An 18026-nucleotide genomic window follows, 5' to 3' on the forward strand; every position below is an offset into this window, starting at 1 on the left:
AACCAGATTTATAGCATTTACCATCAATGTAAAATATATCCAACACAGAGACTATTCTAAATCTTTCCCTTAGATAGATATGAACCATTCAACAGTGTTACAAATTCTTTAATGTTTTCTGAATTTATGTAAAAAACCGTGACTGGCTTTAGCCTAAAGCAATGACCATGGTAACTTTGAGTAGTGACTTTCCCGGTGATAATCATAGCTGTGTTACTCCAGAATACTTTGAACTCAGTCACTCTACTTTGACCAGCACTGTTCAGCCACTAATTTCTAAAGGTTTTTCCTAATATCCAATATATACTTCTTTAAGCTTGGTACTAGTGGTTAACTCCAGAAATTGCTGAAGTAATATCATAATGGAGCAAAGTCACAGGTGCATATTATTTCTATCTACTATTTATAATTACTTCTCTTTTGATCAGATAATGATAATTCATGAATTTTTTTACTGCATTAACATTCACAGATTATATATAGTATACATTTATTCTATACATCTATAGCTTATTTGTCTGACAGATACTCTAACTCATGTAGATAGATAAATTTGCTTTATTTTTAGGCTTGAGAACCTCAACGCACAAAAAAGTAAAGAAAGTTTGCCATAGTCACTCAGCTAATTCCAAAGTTCATGTTCTAAATTGCTTTTCCATTTTTTAATGTGAATTTGAAGCAGATATACACAATTATCAAGGCAAGCACATTTATTTGAATTGCTGCGGATGATTGCAATATATCTCCCTTTAATCAAATAGTGTTGTTTTTTTCTAGCTTAAAGCCTGTGATGTTAGAACAATTTTCAAAATTATGCTTTTAGATTTTTTTTGGCGTGGTAACGAAGTTCCATTCATCAGTTCTCTATGATTATATTGCTTCCTGCATAAAAAGACTTTTCTGCTTTCTCCTAGAAGTTTTAATATTTTAACTTAAGTCCTGTTATATGTGAATTCTTTTCTTTTTAAAGCATTTTTAATTAATTGTATTTATTTATTTTGTTTATATGGTTCTTATGAATCAAACCCACATACATGCTAGCCATTCTACCACCAAGCCACATTCCCAGCTCAAGGCCTGTCGTATGTGGTTTCTGAGTATCTTAAAGGTAGTAGGTGAAATTTGGTTGAAATATGTAATAGCTTGACAGTTGTAGCTTTACTTGTGGCACCTATTCGGTAGGTTTGGTACTTTTGTTAAAAATGAAGTGCCTTAAAAATGCTGATTTTTTCTCTTTATTTATATTCCAAGGAACTATTTGTCTTTCCTTGCACTTGTACTTCCACCTAATTTGTTATATGTTTACATTAACATTCAATTTTAGTGGCTCTTGCCTTTTTAATATTATTTTAGGTGTTACTGTTTGCAATTAACTATGAATTTATAATCAGTTTACCATTTCCACCAAAAAACAAAAACGCCCTCACCCACTGCTAGTATTATGACTTAGATTTTGTTGAATTTATAGGTGAGATGGAAGAATTCAGATATCTTAGCAACACAGAATTTTCTTTTCTTTTTTTTCTTTTTTTTTATTGTGAAAATACTGTACAGAGGGGTTACAATTACATGGGCAAGATAATGAGTATATTTCTTATCAAGCATTGTAGCTTCCTCCTTTGTTTCCCCTTCCCATCCCTTCCCATCCTCCCCCCGCCCCCCAACCCAATCCTCCCCGCTCCCCCTTCCCCCTCCACCAAAGTTGTAAAGTTCATTTTTGACATAACGACGTGTACATCTCATTGTTGCAATGGTCCACCTGTATCCCTATTTAAACGATTTGAGTAACAGAATTTTTTTTTTTGTTAGTAACAGAATTTTCAAATGCACATACATTATATGTCTATTCGTTAGTTGATTTTATTTAAAAATGTTATTTAGAAATCCCTATTATTAAATGTATTGTTGAGAAAATGTTATAGTGTTATTTTAAGTTTAATTTTATTTTTAATGATTTATTGCTATTATGGTGTGGGGTTACATTCCTACATCCACTTTATATACCACCACTTTGCTAAATTCCTTCATTATTTCTAGTAGCATTTTATAGCTCTCTCAGAATTGCCTGTGTACAGAGTCATCCTCTCTGAATGTGGACAGACTTATCTAATTTCATCCTTTTGGAATATTTTTATGCTTTTACTTATTTTCCTTGTTAGGGCTTCCAGTGTGTAATGTAGCTTTTTGCCTTTAGTCTCAATTTAGAAGGAAACCCTTTAGAATTTTTACCATTAAGTACAAAGTTACCTATAGATATTTGTATCTGAAAAAAAATCAGTCATTTCACAGAATGTAAGCATAATCCATTTTTTGGAGGACAATGTAGGAGAGGGCCACATCTGTGCCTATCTCTCTTGTTGCTGTGTATTAAAAAATAGCAGAATGTGTATCATTCACTCAGATATTCACATTAACACTTATTTCTCAGATAATATAATCTTTCCATTTTAAATGAAAAGAACACAAATTTTATAAATTGGCACTATTGACCTTTGTGTCCAAATAGTTGTTTTGTTTTTTGCTCTGTGTGTGTGTGTGTGTGTGTGTGTGTGTGTGTGTGTGTGTGTGTTGGGGTGTTGCTGTCTTCTGCTTTTCAGGCATATACTTAGTAGATACCAGCAGCAATCCCTCCACCACTGTCCCTAGCAGTAACAAGAATATCTCCAGATGTACTAGAGGGCAGGAGATAGATCATTCCCAGCTGAGGTCTGCTGGCCTGAACCTTCCTCCATGGGTATGCTGATGACATCAACTTGAGAAAAGATGTGAATAGCTTTCCCCCGTGTTTACTCATTCTTACAGTTAAGGTCTCTGTACATTGCAGATTTCTCAGAAAATAAGACCCTATTTTCTTCTCTTTGATCCTGTTGTTGAACAAGTGATCATAAAATATATGTCTGTGACGTGTTAAAAATCTTCTTCAGCCTTGCTTTTCACAGTAAATCATAACTTAAGCATCTTAATCAGAAATGCATTAATCATGTCTTTCTGTACATCATTTGCATTTTTGGCAATTATCGACTAATGAGCATGCCCTTTATGTGATATTTTAATTCCCTTACACCTTGATAAATATTTCAGCTTTGTGATAATTAAGTAAACTGAACAGTATTAATTAGAAATGCAATCAGATGATATAGCTAAAAAATTTCCAGACATTTTCATGTTTTTTAAAAAAATATAATTTATATAATTTAAGTAGAATTCTTCATAAAGATTTCTTTTCTCCAAAGCAATCCATATCTAAATAAAACTAAGTGGAATATTTTGATTGCAGAGGTCTAAATTCATATGATTTTATACATAGTGTATGTTTGCTAGACTTTGATTTTGTTTGTCTTTACAGAAAAGCAGAGAGAAAAAAGCATCTGATAGAATCATATATAATGTATCTCATTGCAAAACTATAGTTATAAAAAATCTTGAAGATAGCATCAAATTTGAGTGGTAAATATGCTGCAGAAATATTGCTAAGAAGTGAAATATTATGAAAAGACCTAAAATTTCATATATATATTATATATATAATGCATCCTTATTATTTTCCTAGTATCTAACAATAAAAAAGTCATCAGCTTTTATCCAGAAAATACATGTTTATAATAGGAAATAATTATTTTGTATTTTTGTTAGTTCATTTATTAGTCCATTCATTTATTATGTGAAAAAATGCAATGCTGAAATACAAATAGGTATGACAGAGAACATCTTTGAAGAGAGCAACAGTAATTTCAAATGTAAAATCAATTGTTAGCTATAGTTAATATTGACTTATGGGTTAAAATTGCTCTTGATAAGTGACAGGCAGACCAGATTTTTTCCAACAAAGTAAATACCTCTTGTTTCCGTTTCCTGAAGTTCATTTCAATGAATATTTTTTTTGGGGGTCCGGTTGTGGGGCCTGAACTCTGGGCCTGGGCGCTGTCCCTCAGCTCTTCAGCTCAAGGCTAGCATTCTACCACTTGAGCCACAGTACCACTTCTGGCTTTTTTCTTTTTTGCTTATGTGGTGCTGAGGAATCGAACCCAGGGCCTCAGGCATGCAAGGCAAGCGCTCTACCACTGAGCCACCTTCCCAGCCCCAATGAATATTATTTTATATGATCAGATGCATGTAGATATTGTGCCTTTGTGTTCCTCTCCTAAGGATATTCTCCTTTGGTCTTACTGTTTTAGAGTGCCTAGATATGACCAGTTTCAAGGTAGGGAAATCAACTTAAGGGACATTACAATAAAAATATTAAAAGTTGCAACGTTTTATATAATTCCTCTGGCTTTCAATAAACACTCATATGCTTAACTTTTGGTTTCACTTTTTGATTTGATATTGGTAATTTTTAATTGCATTTAATGTTTATTATGGTTTACGAGACAAAAATCAGTTTTGGTTATCAAAACGTGGAATTACCTTTGAAATGAATGTCTAAAAGTGCCAATATAATACCGAATGCACATTCAAAGTACATAGTAATTTTAATCATTTATTGAAGGACAATTTAAGCATCTTCCTCCTCCATTAAAAAGTTATTTGACAAGGCAAATGAAAATGCTGTAGAGATGTGAATAATCTGATTAGCCATTGGGTGTATTCAGTGTTTCTTGATATCAGTTGAAGTGAAATTAAATTAGTCACTGGTGCATTCATCAGTTGGAGCCAGAAAGTCTACCCTATTTAGTTTTTAAATGATTTATCCTGACTAAATTATGACAGTAGCCACTAAAGAAATCATATTACTTCAGAATTAGCAAGATCTATTTCTTTTAGAGTAGGAAGATAATCACTGCTGATTAAAATATAGTATAGGATGAACATTTTTAAAATCATGTCAAAACTACAGTTGTACAAGATCATCTTAAGTAAGAAATAAAAACACTCAGGTTTTTGCAAAGAAAAATATTTGCAAGGAAAATCAGTCAAGTAAAACTAAACTAAATAATAATTCATATTTCATAATACCATTGATAGTTTTAATTTCATCTCATTTTTATGAATATTTATTATTTTGTTCATGGTAACTAGTATGCTGAGAAAAATTACCTGGTTGACTCTTAGACTTTTCTGGAAATGAGTTACTTTTAGTCCAATTTTTGTGCAGGAAATATGAGATGCAAACATTGAGAAGCTATCCCAAAAATGCCACATTTAGAAAATAGCACAAGATCTGAATTAAGGAATCAATCTTTTTGTTCTCTACCATTCCTTTCTCTTTTCCATAGCACATGCAATATAGTCATAAAGGTCATATTGTCACTCCCTCCATCATTGCTATCTTGGCTACTTTTAAGCACTGAAGTGAATCATGATTTTTTTCTTAAAATAAGTAAAATAATCTTTAGGTTTGTGGAAACAGTTTTGTGATACAATATCATATCATGCCTGCACAGCTGTTCCAACGTGAGGCCTAGAAAGAAGTAAGTTCAAAAACATTTGCACATGAAGAAGAAAACACAATGTATGTTCTTTCTGTATGTATGTGTAAAAGGAAATTATGTATGTTTAGTGTATCATAAGTATGAAGTCAGGTAAGGGTTATATATTTTATATAAGTACCTAAATTTACTCTTTCAGCATATTTTGGCTTTGGGTATATTTTGGTGTATTTACAGGATTTACAAGTAAAGGTGGAAACATTTCATAAAGATGTCAATTCCTACATATGTATTTGGCAATCATTAGCCTAATGTGTGATAGATCATTGAGTGATGTTTAAGTTCCTAGCTAAACACTAATGTCCCTAGCTAAACACTCAAGGACAAATTCTCTGGGACCAAAACTTAGATTTCAGTAAGAGAGATAAGATATACTCAACTAACTAGTAAGCAATGTTTTAAATGGAGCTCAAGAGGTCTACCACCAAACTCTGATAACTCTTTTTCGATTTCATACTAGCATATGGTTCACACAGCTGAGCTGACAAAAAGCAGGGACCACTTTTGAGACTACTGGATTCCTCAGTGATACCTCACCAAAATTGCACCCAAAGTTACCACCTTCCTGTTCTAACCAGGGAACAATCAATAATACATTAGTGTACAAATTTTTAACCTTAACATTGGAGATACACTTTCTGCTAGAATTCCAAGTTCCATGCATGGCAGCTTATTTTTATTTGTCTATATTCCTTGACTTTCTACTGATATAACTCAATGTACTTGAATTAATATATTTTCCCTTTTTATACAGTGCAAACTAGAGTACCAGGCATGTGTCTTAGGAAAACAGATTTCTGTGAAATGTGAAGGACGGTGCCCATGTCCCTCAGATAAGTCCACCAGTTCAAGCAGAAATGTTAAGAGAGGTAAGTAGTGGAAACTCATTCATACTTGTCTACTTCTCCAGACTCCTAAATTGTTTTGCAACAAAATGTGTTCTTATACATATACTGAAGTAATGATATTGTGAGAACTCTTCTTTTAACTTTAGTTACTATAGCAAATATTTTTTTTGCCATCTTAGGAAATTCCCAAACAAAATGGAAGCCTACAGGAAACCATTCTTTACTGTTTACTTAACTTATGCAGTACATCAATGATCATTGTGTCTTATGTATGCTTTTGATCTCTTGTTTCATTTGATCAAGGAAATAGCTAGTCAAAGAATACATTGATCAGATCTGATATTATTACTGGTTTTTGGTATGAGGTGTTTTTGTTGAGGTTTCTGTTGTTGCTGTTGTGTTTTGGGCTGGTCCTGGAGCTTGATTTAGGGGCTGATTCTATCCCTGAGCTTTGGGCTCAAAGCTAGCTGTCTACCAGTTGAGGCTGGCTTTTTGGTCGCTATGGAAATTAGAGTCTCACAGAGTTTGCTGTCCAGGCTGGCTTCTAACCTCAGTCCTCAGATCCAGCTTCCTGAGTAGCTAGGATTACAGATAGGAGCAACCTGCACCCAGCTGTTACTGTTTTAAATGAAAATATATCATGTAAAGTATGTGTGTAAAATTATTTGGGATAATTTTTTAAAGTCCACACAATTTTATTTGATAGTAGAGTAAGTATAACATGCTATGTGTTACAGGGCATATTATTACCTTTTTTTAGATTACTTACTGTAGTCTATCTACATGATATTATTTTCATATTTTATATATATTTTGTTTATAAGATTTGAAATTCTCGTAGTTGCTAATTTTCTGGTTGCTCATCCTACAAACTTCTAGGGAATGTATGCTACTTTTAGCTAAAAGTTATTTTACATAACACTTTCACTAACATTTGTCATATACTTTATAATTATCTGACCCCTTAATTAAAGGTAGAGAATCGATTTTTGCCTTTTTCCCCCGAAAAATGTGACTAATGGATACAAATTATGTAGTTTCTATGAAAATTACTTAATATAAACTAAACATTTTGAACATGCTGTGCTATATAGCTTTTTGCAGTTGTGACCATGTATAGGTGATAATGTATTCGTACAGAGGAAGAGTTTTTAATGGCTCATAGCTTAAGATATCACCCATTGTTCGTGTCAACTTACTGTTTGGGGCCTGTTGATGGCACGTGATGGAAACTGCTGGACTCACAGAGACCAGGAAGAAAACACAGGAAGCGACAGGACCCCAATATTTTCTTTGAGGGTATGATTCCAGAGATCAAACTTTCTTCCTCTAGATTACACTTTCTAAAGCTTCTATCACCTCCCTAACATGCCAGAAAATAGAGACCAGTCCTTCTAACTATGAGGGGAATATTCAAGATCCAAGCAAAGGATTTTGTTGCTGGTCTGCGCTCTAATGAATGTGTTCTTACAAACATAATTTCCAAACATTGTGTCCCTTATGTTTGATTTTACTCAGTTAGGTCATACTTAGTGTAAATGTCAAGATAAAGTAGTGCTATAGATTGTCTATGATAAAGCAGGTAGCCAGTTTTGTTGTTCAAATGTAAATTAATTGATTGGAAAATGCATGGTCAATATGTGTATGACATTAGGGTGTGTGCAGAATGATACCGAAGGTGGAAAAGTGCTGATTTGTTGACCAGTAGGTAGCCTGATTCTTTAAGCTTCAACTCTGCAGCCTCATATTGGCTTAGAATCAGCTTCAGTGATCAGTTAATTCCATAGACCCCTCTGCTCTCTCCCAATCCACTTTCTCCAATTTAGTCAAAATAAGAACATTCAACACCACCTTAACTATGTCCATCCTTCCTCAAATAAGAACTGCAGCTTCATATCAGCTGGCATTCTTGATAGTCGTGCTTACCTGAAACCCACTCCCAAATGAATACATTTTCTCAACTGAATTGGAGATACAATTCAATACATTTAACTGTGAAAGGCACTTCAGGCATAATATAAATCCTTCTGAATTCAATATCTATGTCTCATTCTTTTCTCTGGAGGCTCTTAAGGACATTTGAGAAGTAGGCATAAGTGTATAAATCTAATACATCATAGCCCTTCAACAAGATTTGTCTTCAATAAGTATTTCCTGCTTTTAGACTTACTTTTGAATGAAGAGATAGGTTCGATGTGTGAATTCATCTTAATCTCGAACAGACTGTGAAAGGAATTCAATCCTCATTAAATATGGAAGATAACACAACTGAGAAAAGCACCCCTTGTGAATAAACAATAATTATGTTTTACATTGCTTATGTTTTCTATAGAGTGTTTATATTAATATGCCAAGAAGGCAACTTAAAGTTCGATCACCAGGGGATAAAGATCTGTTATGTCCAATTGTGCATACAAAGAGAAGCAGGAATTTTAACTAATCTTATTCTAACAGATTGTCAGAGCAAAGTAAGTACAGGATTTTGTTAGCTTCTCTGGAAAAGCTGTACAGAAAAATATTGAATGTCATTTCTGCACAGTGCCAAAGGCCGAGAGACATGGGAAATGTAAAAGTGAATTCAATACCATTTTTAATCTTTTAACTGGCATTTACAGTGGAAGCATGTCTTAGGTAGACAATGCAGTCTGGGGAATTATATTTCATATCATCTCTGTTATAGAAGGCACATAGTAGAATGACTGTCACTGAAATAGTTCTTAAATACTTCAGGCTTCCTCCTCTTGAAGGCAAATTGATACTATTTTATGTTTTCATTTTATTAATGAATCTTTTCAGTCTGCTTGAACTACATTAAAATGAGTGAAAATGTTTTCCTTATAGAATAGGAGAAAGTAAAGTTCTTTTTGATGATTTTAATGCATTTTATAATTGGGTAAATTAATGCAATTGGGTATCTTAGGTTTAAATAAAAAGAAAATTTACTATTTTAGAACCCTAGATTCTGACTTTAGACTCAAATAGGTAGACATACTCTTCTTCAGTGAGTAACTTTTAATTTGTATACTCTTTCTTTCAGCCTTCCTTTCATTTATCCAAGTGTTTATGATCACCAATGCCACCTCCAAATAGTATCATTCAATCAAAGGGAAATATGAATCATTTGAATACATCCTTGGAAGCTAAATTTACTTTAGTCAAATAATTTTAACATCTCATTTGTTTTTTAAAATTCCTCATATTTTTATATGGGAAAAAAATATAAAAATTGTTGTGTTAAACATGGACCGTAAATAGGTCATTTTCCAGTGATTTTTACACAAACATACAAAATGCAACACGATATCTTAGAAGGGACTTACGTAAAACTTTAGGAAGTACTTTTTGTAGTTGATAAGTTAAAATCCAAAAGTACTGCCCTAGACTTAAATTAAGTTATATTACAGCTATATAATTTGGGATGTACATAATTCGGATTGTTAAATTCAAACAAGAACCATGTTGGCAATTTACATTTCAAGAAATCAACAGCAATGAGTCATTAGCAAAGTAATTCTGTTACCTATGCATATCAAACATTGGTAATTTATTTGATGTCAGGTTCAGTTTAGGAGATTATGTTAATTGACATCATTGTTCACTGATAGAACTACCCAATCAAGATAAATTGAAATGCTTCCAGATAAATGAGGAGCCAGAAACATAGTTTTATAAAGCCTTTAGTTGTGATGGTATTTTCCAAACTGGAAACACTCAAAAGAAGAAAGTAGAGTAAGTCAAAGCTAACTTCAAAAAATACATAATTCAAATTTGAACAATACATTTTCAGAAAAAAAACCATTTTTAAATAGTCTTCTCCAGTCTCTCTTTGCTGGCATTGTTTGTGATAAGAAGTCTGCTGTTACTGTTAGTCCTTTTTCTTATAGGCAGGACCTCCCACCCAGCTTTCTTTAAATTTTTTGATTTTCTAGAATTTGACAAAGTATTTGTATAGATTTTTGTTTTGTTTTATTTTGTGATTTTATTCTCTGGGTATCTTAAATTTATGATAATGAGTCTGTCATTAGTTTTGTAAAGTCCTTGACCATTATTTCCTCAAATATTTTTGTTCTCTATTTATTGCTTTGTTTTTCTTTTTTTTCTGTGCATTTTAATTTGAGATGCTTCTGTGGACCTGTTTTAAAATGCTCTAAATTTTTTACACTAATGGCATTATTAAAGCCTTTCTTTCTTTCAACTAGCATATGAATTTCTATTGCTTTTCTTTGTTTTATCCTTTATATTTCTACTGATATTGTGTTTTCTCTTTTGTGTGAAATCCTTTGACATGTTAATCAAAGTTATGTTAAAGTCTATAATTTTCAGCATGCTTGACATATGTACAAATGTTTCTAATGGTGACCTGAGCTATGGTCACATGGCTATATCTTTTTGTTAGGAGATAAGAAGGTTGTACAGGACAGTTAGTACAAATATATTATAAATAAGCCTCTGGTGTAATTTACAGGATATTTGCTATTCCAACTAAGACTGGATTAGGTCCTCTATCTACCGTAAATATATCCATCAGGGGCTTCATATTCCTACTATTGTATCAACTTCATCCTCCCCTGCTTTTGAGGTTTCTCTTTGTGCTATTTAACTGGGAGAGTTTATCTTGCCTCTTTTTTCTATTTTTATCTAGAGTCATGACAGGATGCAGGCAGGGATATGTGGAAATGGGACATTTTTCTAGTTTCCAAATTCTATCTTGATCTTTCAATGGACATCACAGAAGAGTGTCTTTCCAAGAATCTTTTTTTTTTCTCCAGAGAGAGTGATCTTTAAAATTTACTTTCTTAAAATTTTCTTACTTTGTTCTCTAAGTGAGATTTTATGCCAATTATAACTTGTATTTATTTGTTGGTGATAGGTGGTCAGGTTTTGCACTGGTTTTTCACTTTCTTCAGATTCGTTATTATTTTATTTTGTATAAGGACCTGCTCGACTTAATTTCTTTACATCTTGGAACTGAAACCAGAAGCCCCAATAAACACTTTTAAACTACATATTATCCATAAATTCTAAGTGTATCAGTAGTTACTACTGTTGGACTTATAAGAATATAACAACGCTGAACACTTTTCTCTTGAATAAGAAGGTGCCTGTCTGGTTCAATAGTTAAAAAAAAAAAAAAGAAAGATAAATATGTCAGTATATTAGTTCTGATAGCAAGAACAGAGATTCAATTATGTGAATATTAGAGGTTTATTTAGATGATTTTATACTTTTCACTTTAAGACTCATAGCTCTATAATTTGAGACATGTTTAACTTTGATGGGTTTAATTCAACCAGCAAACTATGTCAGCAATTTACCTTCCATAAACTCAACAACAGTGTCCATTTAACTGTTCCCGCTGACCTTGTAAGATCCCAGGCGTTTGTCAGTGTTTCCTCAGTTGAGCCAAATCAAGAACTCGACCCATTGGTGGAGGAGCAGTGTTGTGATTTTCTGAATAACTAATGAAAAGAACCAACTCACAATTTTGTCCTCTCACTAAAATTATCACTTGATTTCCTCAGCTTATAATTCTAAAACTTTTATTTAAAAAGATGAGCTCAATCATCCAAACTATACATTTCTTTCAAGCTATTAATGGATACACTCATCTTGCCAGGACTTCACACATAGTAAGGATGATACAAGAGATATTTTGTGTATATTCAATAGGTATGGGAAATTATACTTAGGATACAGTTTTTGTTTTGCTTTAATTTTGTGTGATTAAAGTCATAAAACTCTATTGATATAGTTTGACCCTTTCAGCAACGTTGTCTGATTTTCTGATTTATAAGGAGATGAAAGGATGAATAGTTTTATAAGCTAGAGTACTGTTTCCCAGAGGAGCTCAAGTTTTCTGAGATTCATTTTGTGATTTATAGCTGAATATTATAAGAAATATCCCTGAGTGTATCTGAATGTAAGTTTTCAGAAAACAACTGTATAAACCCAGGTTATATTGGATGATATTTTAGTAAAAGATTTAATTCAGCTGCCTATTCAGAAACAAGAAACAATAGCAACAAAAATGAAAACCAAGAGTTACATGAATTTTCAGTTAGCTGATATTAATTTCTTAAAACTTTAATTAAAAAGCAAATATTTTATTTCTTCAACAATGGTGTTTGAATAATATCACTTATTTCTTTATATGACTAATTAACTTTTCCATATAAATGCAACATAGATTATTATAAAATTTAAAAATAAGGTTTCCTGAAATATTGGTAGATATTTTGGCTGTAAAAGAATATTTTTGATTCAGTCTATAGTCTTTTTCAATTTCAGTTTGACCTTTTATTGATAACATGTATAGTTCTTAGGTTTGTTCATAGGACCATTTAAAACATTACAGTAGTTTTATGACAACTTACATGCCCATTATTAATAAGTTATCCAAAATATAATTATTTTACTTTTACTTGCCTTTGTATTAACATATAGTAATCATTTGCCTAATCTTAAAAATCATTAAGCATTTACCTTTAATTAGTGTCTTAAGCTTATTTTGTGTAGTTCATTAATCAATAATCACTTAACTGTTAGCTAAATGGCTTTTCCATACTTATGACCTGTGCTTTGCAATGCACTGTACTGATAGCCCATTCATCACACAATGCGCCTAGTTATTAAATAACAAACATGATTCCCCTATAATAATTATAGTAGGTATATAATATCATTCAGACTTCCTTTGCAATTTTGGAAGAGTATTCCTTTATATTCTATTGGTTAAAAACATTACATTCTTTTCTTCACCTGTATCAAATTCTCACCTCTGTCTCTTTTTTTTTGCACATTTCCCTTTGGGAATTAAAGACAAGAAAGACCTTTTCAGCAACTTATCTAAGAAATTGTTGTCATTCGTTTTAACAAGGCTTTCATGTAGAAAGTCAGAAGAGAAGGTAATTTGAAGTAGAATTGTAAGCTATGTTATTCCACAGGCATTTGTCAAAAAAAAAAAAGAAAAACATAAACCAAAAAAACACTCCATCTCAGATTCTGCAAACTGTGCATTGAAATTGGTAGCCCTATCAAATCTTCTTCTTTTTTTTTTTTGGTCGGTCGTGGGGCTTGAACTCTGGGCCTGGGCGCTGTCCCTCAGCTCTTCAGCTCAAGGCGAGCGCTCTACCACTTGAGCTACAGCACCACTTCCGGTTTTGTGGTGGTTTATTGGAGATAGGAGTCTCACAGTCTCTCCTGCCCGGGCTGGCTTTGAACCGCGATCCTCAGATCTCAGCCTCCTGAGTAGCTAGGATTACAGGCGTGAGCCACCAGAGCCCGGCTCAAATCTTCTTTATTATTCTTCAAAGGAGTTATAATTTTTGTGAAGAGAGTAAAGTTCCAACTTCGCCATTGTTATGACATACTGACCTATTACATTGCTTAGGCGCATTTTGAACTCTGGAGCTCAAGTGGTCCTCCTGCCTCAGTCTCCAGAGCAGATAGAAGTACTGGTATTCTGTGCCTCGTCCATTCGCTCACAATTGTTCCACAGTCATGGTCCATTTATTGACAACGGTGTTTTATTGTTATATTTATTATAAAGTTAGAACTAGATGTAATCAACATTTTGTTTTATCATGTTAATCTTGAGCTATTATCAGTGTAGAAACTATATGGACCTGCGATATAGAGATAATGTTGTAATATTGGATAGGTCATATGTTTAGGATTATATGCTTCTATTATATTCTATTTCAATTTGCATAAAAATTCTGAACTGTACCTCTAGTTTGATCGTAAGTCAATATAAGCTGGGTGTGATGGTGTGCACATGCAATACCAAAAATCAGGAGGCTAGATTTGGAGGATAATGAGCTTGAGTCCAACTGAGGCTACCAAAATTGTCAGTGATACTACAAATGAAGCCATTTATAAGCATAAAAATTCATGTGGTGATGGTAAATGGCTATGGAAAGCTTGTAAAAGAAATGCAGATGCAAAGAACTAGCTCAATGATCACTTTCTCTTGTTTGACCTGCTAGGAAAAGAGAAAATCTACATAATTGAATCCTGAAGGTACTTCGAGTAATGCTCACTTAAGTATTTTACAGACTTCAAAGTGTTTACTCAAGAAAACTTAGATTTTTATTACCTGTTATGATTTCAACAGTTATAGCTAATAATAACTTTAAGGAGAAATTTTAAACAATTAAATTTGAAAGTCCTTTGCATTGTAAGACAAACAACATCCAAACTAAGTTATTGTCAAAATGCTTAGTTCTCTTTACTCTTTTAATATTATGCCACATGTATACTGCTGAATTTATACAAATGTTTAAACATGTATGCTACTGTAATAAAACAGCCCTCATAAATACAAAAAAACCATGGTAAAAATATAATTTTATTAAGCAAAGTACCTTTTGCACAAATATCCTTAGTCAAGTTGATTAAGGTGTTCAATGTAAAAGCCAGGTAGGGGGTGGGGGGAGAAAAGAAAAAACTGCCTAGGAATTACTTAAAGAGGTTAACAGTGAACCACAGATACAAAAACAAATTATTATTGGATGATTAAACAAAAGGAAGTCTCAGAGTAGACAAGTGTGGATAAACCTTACCGCTGCCACACAAACCCTCATCTCTCTGCAGAATAGCTGAATAGGATTGCAATAAAAGGACCACTCAGGAAAGGAAACGTACCATCTACACCTCTCAATACCTGTGGTATGTTAGAATTCAGGATTCTGAGTTCTACTAGAATGTGCAATGTTTGGTTGCCTCAGGCTACAGAGAGGCATAACTTAAAACACATAGGAAAGTAATGGGATCCCACACCACAATGGGAAGTTTATTTAACTTTTTTAATCTTAAACTTATTGCTCAAGGCAGTCTACACACAGTATTTAAACATCTACTGAACTGCATTCTTTTGTCATTTTAAGAAATGCTGGCCCAGAATTTTAAAGTAGAATTCAATAAAATAAGATTTGTTTTTATTGAAGTCTATCTAAGTGAGAATGTTTCTAGCGGAGAGCTTTTAGAAAAGTACAGAAAAAAAATAGATTGACTGCCTGGCAAGCTTCTGCTGTAACCAGAACTACCTGAGAGAAAGTCTTATATGTGAAAGATTTACCTTCAGGACACTGTCTCGTCCAGGTATTTAATTTTATCCGTCACTCTTCAGTGAAACATCTGTATATAGACACAGTCCTAGGGTATGTTGTATCAGAGGATTTTGGATGATCCAAGTTGGTTTTAATTCTCAGGGTAAGTAGTAATATTCCTGTAGCTGCTCCCTCTACTAACTAGAATCCATAATTGATAACAAAGGCCTTTCTTATTGAAATATTCATGCAGTGGCACTCAAAACAATAGTTTTATTCCAGGATTTATATTAACCCAAGATATGATTAACAGAGTCACCCAAATGCACACTGTAATAAGAAAACTATGGCATTTGTAAAAGTATCAACTGAAGCATTAATGCATATTTTCTGCACATGTTTGAATTTTTGTTACAATATATGCTTGTATCTTCTACAATTTCTTGAGCTCCTGGGGAGGGTAAAAAAGGTCTATTCATGCTCTTGATGTTGTCTTGTACTAAGAATAAGTGATGGTATTACGACTTCATAGCCATTGTTTACTAGGATGGAGGAGTATTAGGAAATAGTGGCTAATTAGAAATGCTAATTGTATGTGCTATGTAACCAGTATAAAGAGTAAGCAGGATGTTGTGGTGGACCAGAATAGTACAAGATAGTAACAAAAACATCTTTTTAAGCAGAGAAGCAGCAGTATAAAGAGAAAATGACACCATGAACTACCCAAGTAGGTCATATATCTCTGGTTCCCATAGGAACCTATAGGGGTTTCCCTTAGAGCTCCCTGGAGAAAGCTTCTCATCTATAAACTCAACAACACAGAGCAGCAGACCTATTTCTACTCAACTAGTACATGCAAGAAATTCTGCTGTTGGACTACTTTTGTTCATCTGACTGTTTTGCAGTCAAATACGGGTCTAGGATAAAGGCTTGTGGCACCTCTCTAATATTCACATTGGAATGCTTTCCTGCTTCATTCAGCAGAGGAGCCTTTCAGCATTGCTCTTGGTTGCATTGTAGGTCTCAGAGCATTTCCAGACACTGCTCTGTAACAAAAGATTTTGTTCTGTCTTAGAGACAGGTGATTCAGGAAGATGCTGGCCTTGACAAAAAGTAAATGGAATCCCAATGTTTTAGTATTTCCTTCTCTTTTTTCACAGGTGTTGGATGTGAGTTCTTTCACTTCCTTCTCCCAGTCAATACAGATTCACTTATCTGTAGTCATTGGAAGAGTTTGTTAGTGGCAGCTCTATTGAGTAGTTTCGGAGTAACTTGCAATGTAAGCATTTTTAGGCTTTAATGATAAACCTTACTCATGTCCAGAATGAAGTGTCAATAATCAAAGCTACAGCAACAGAAATCACTGTGATAGTTGTAATGTACAAGATTTAACATTTGCCATGTGAATGTCATCCTTCATCATCCAACAGATGAAAGTAACTATAAGAACTACTATAGGGGCTGGGAAGGTGGTTCAATGGTAGAGCACTTGCCTTGCATACATGAGGCCCTGAGTTCGATTCCTCAGCACCACATAAGTAAAAAGAAAAAAGCCAGAAGTGGCGCTGTGGCTCAAGTGGTAGAGCGCTAGCCTTGAGCTGAAGAGCTGAGGAGCAGTGCCCAGGCCCAGAGTTCAAGCCCCACAACTGGACCCTCCCCCCCCAAAAAAGAACTACTGTATATCATCTGTGGGAAACGACTATGATTTGATTTTAGGTTACAAACCAGGTGGCTTTTAGTTTTTATTTTAATGTTCTTTATAATATTCACCAAAGTCAGGTGATACAGAAATTCCCTGATTTTGTCTGAATAACTCGGAATCATTGCATTATTATGTTCCTGGCTTACAAATCATCAAAACCTTATGGACAATTTGGTTTTTATTTGTTTTGATAATGTGGAGGGATTGCTGCCCAATCAGTCTTTCTTATGCTGAGGTACATAGGAATGGCTGGTTTGATTATTAAAATAACACTGAAAATTAAAATTTCATGCTATGAAAAGCATTCACGATTGATTTTCAAAAGAAAAACCTCTACCATTTAAATCGTGGCTCGATTTTTTCTGGACTTGAGCTGTTTTGTGCCAAAATTCAGGACAGCACAAAGGTCCTGGATGATCACTGGCTATGGGGTAATAATTGGTAGTGATTTGCCATTGGGCAACAAGCACAATCTCACTTATTTTCTTTGCCTTAGCCACATTTTTAGTATATTTAAATAGCTATATACTGTTGAATGGAACAACTGTACTGTTTTCTCTGAGACATCCAACTTTCTTGTATCCAAGTTCGTAGTGATATTAGAAACTATAAGATCCTACCTACTATGTTGATTCCCCAGAAATGTTTAACATATATTATCAGTCAGAAGAAGGAAAGCCACTAAGCTTGCCAGTATTTCTATGTCCCCAAGCAATAATTTAATAATTATACTTGATCTCCAATCAATTAGTTCATGAACTTATACGGGAAAATACTTAAGTGGAATTTGTTATGAATATGAATTTACTAATGTCACCATTTCCTTCTTCAAGAACTCACCTAAGACTAAGCTGGAGCTTTGTCTCAGGGAATGACAAAATGACAATCAAGCAAGGGCTCTGGCCATGGTTGTAACTGAGGCTCAGTGCTCTCTTTTGAGCTCACATAATCAGCCACATAGTTTATGTCCTTGACACTATTCATGTTAACTTCCTTC

At 33.6% G+C, this 18026-nt stretch overlaps 1 protein-coding gene across 3 annotated transcripts in view; it reads left to right on the forward strand.

Annotated features, from left to right (window-relative positions):
- Window positions 1-18026, forward strand: part of Spock3 (SPARC (osteonectin), cwcv and kazal like domains proteoglycan 3) — a 245539-nt gene that overhangs the window by 182529 nt on the left and 44984 nt on the right. For all 3 annotated transcript variants that reach the window (XM_042700884.1, XM_042700876.1, XM_042700892.1), the window contains one exon: window positions 6184-6298. In XM_042700884.1, the coding sequence (XP_042556818.1) occupies window positions 6184-6298 (115 nt within the window). The remainder of the gene's footprint in view (window positions 1-6183; window positions 6299-18026) is intronic.

Source organism: Dipodomys spectabilis, unplaced genomic scaffold, assembly GCF_019054845.1.
Source record: "Dipodomys spectabilis isolate Male_0828 unplaced genomic scaffold, ASM1905484v1 ptg000009l, whole genome shotgun sequence".
Classification (NCBI taxonomy): Eukaryota; Metazoa; Chordata; class Mammalia; order Rodentia; family Heteromyidae; genus Dipodomys; species Dipodomys spectabilis.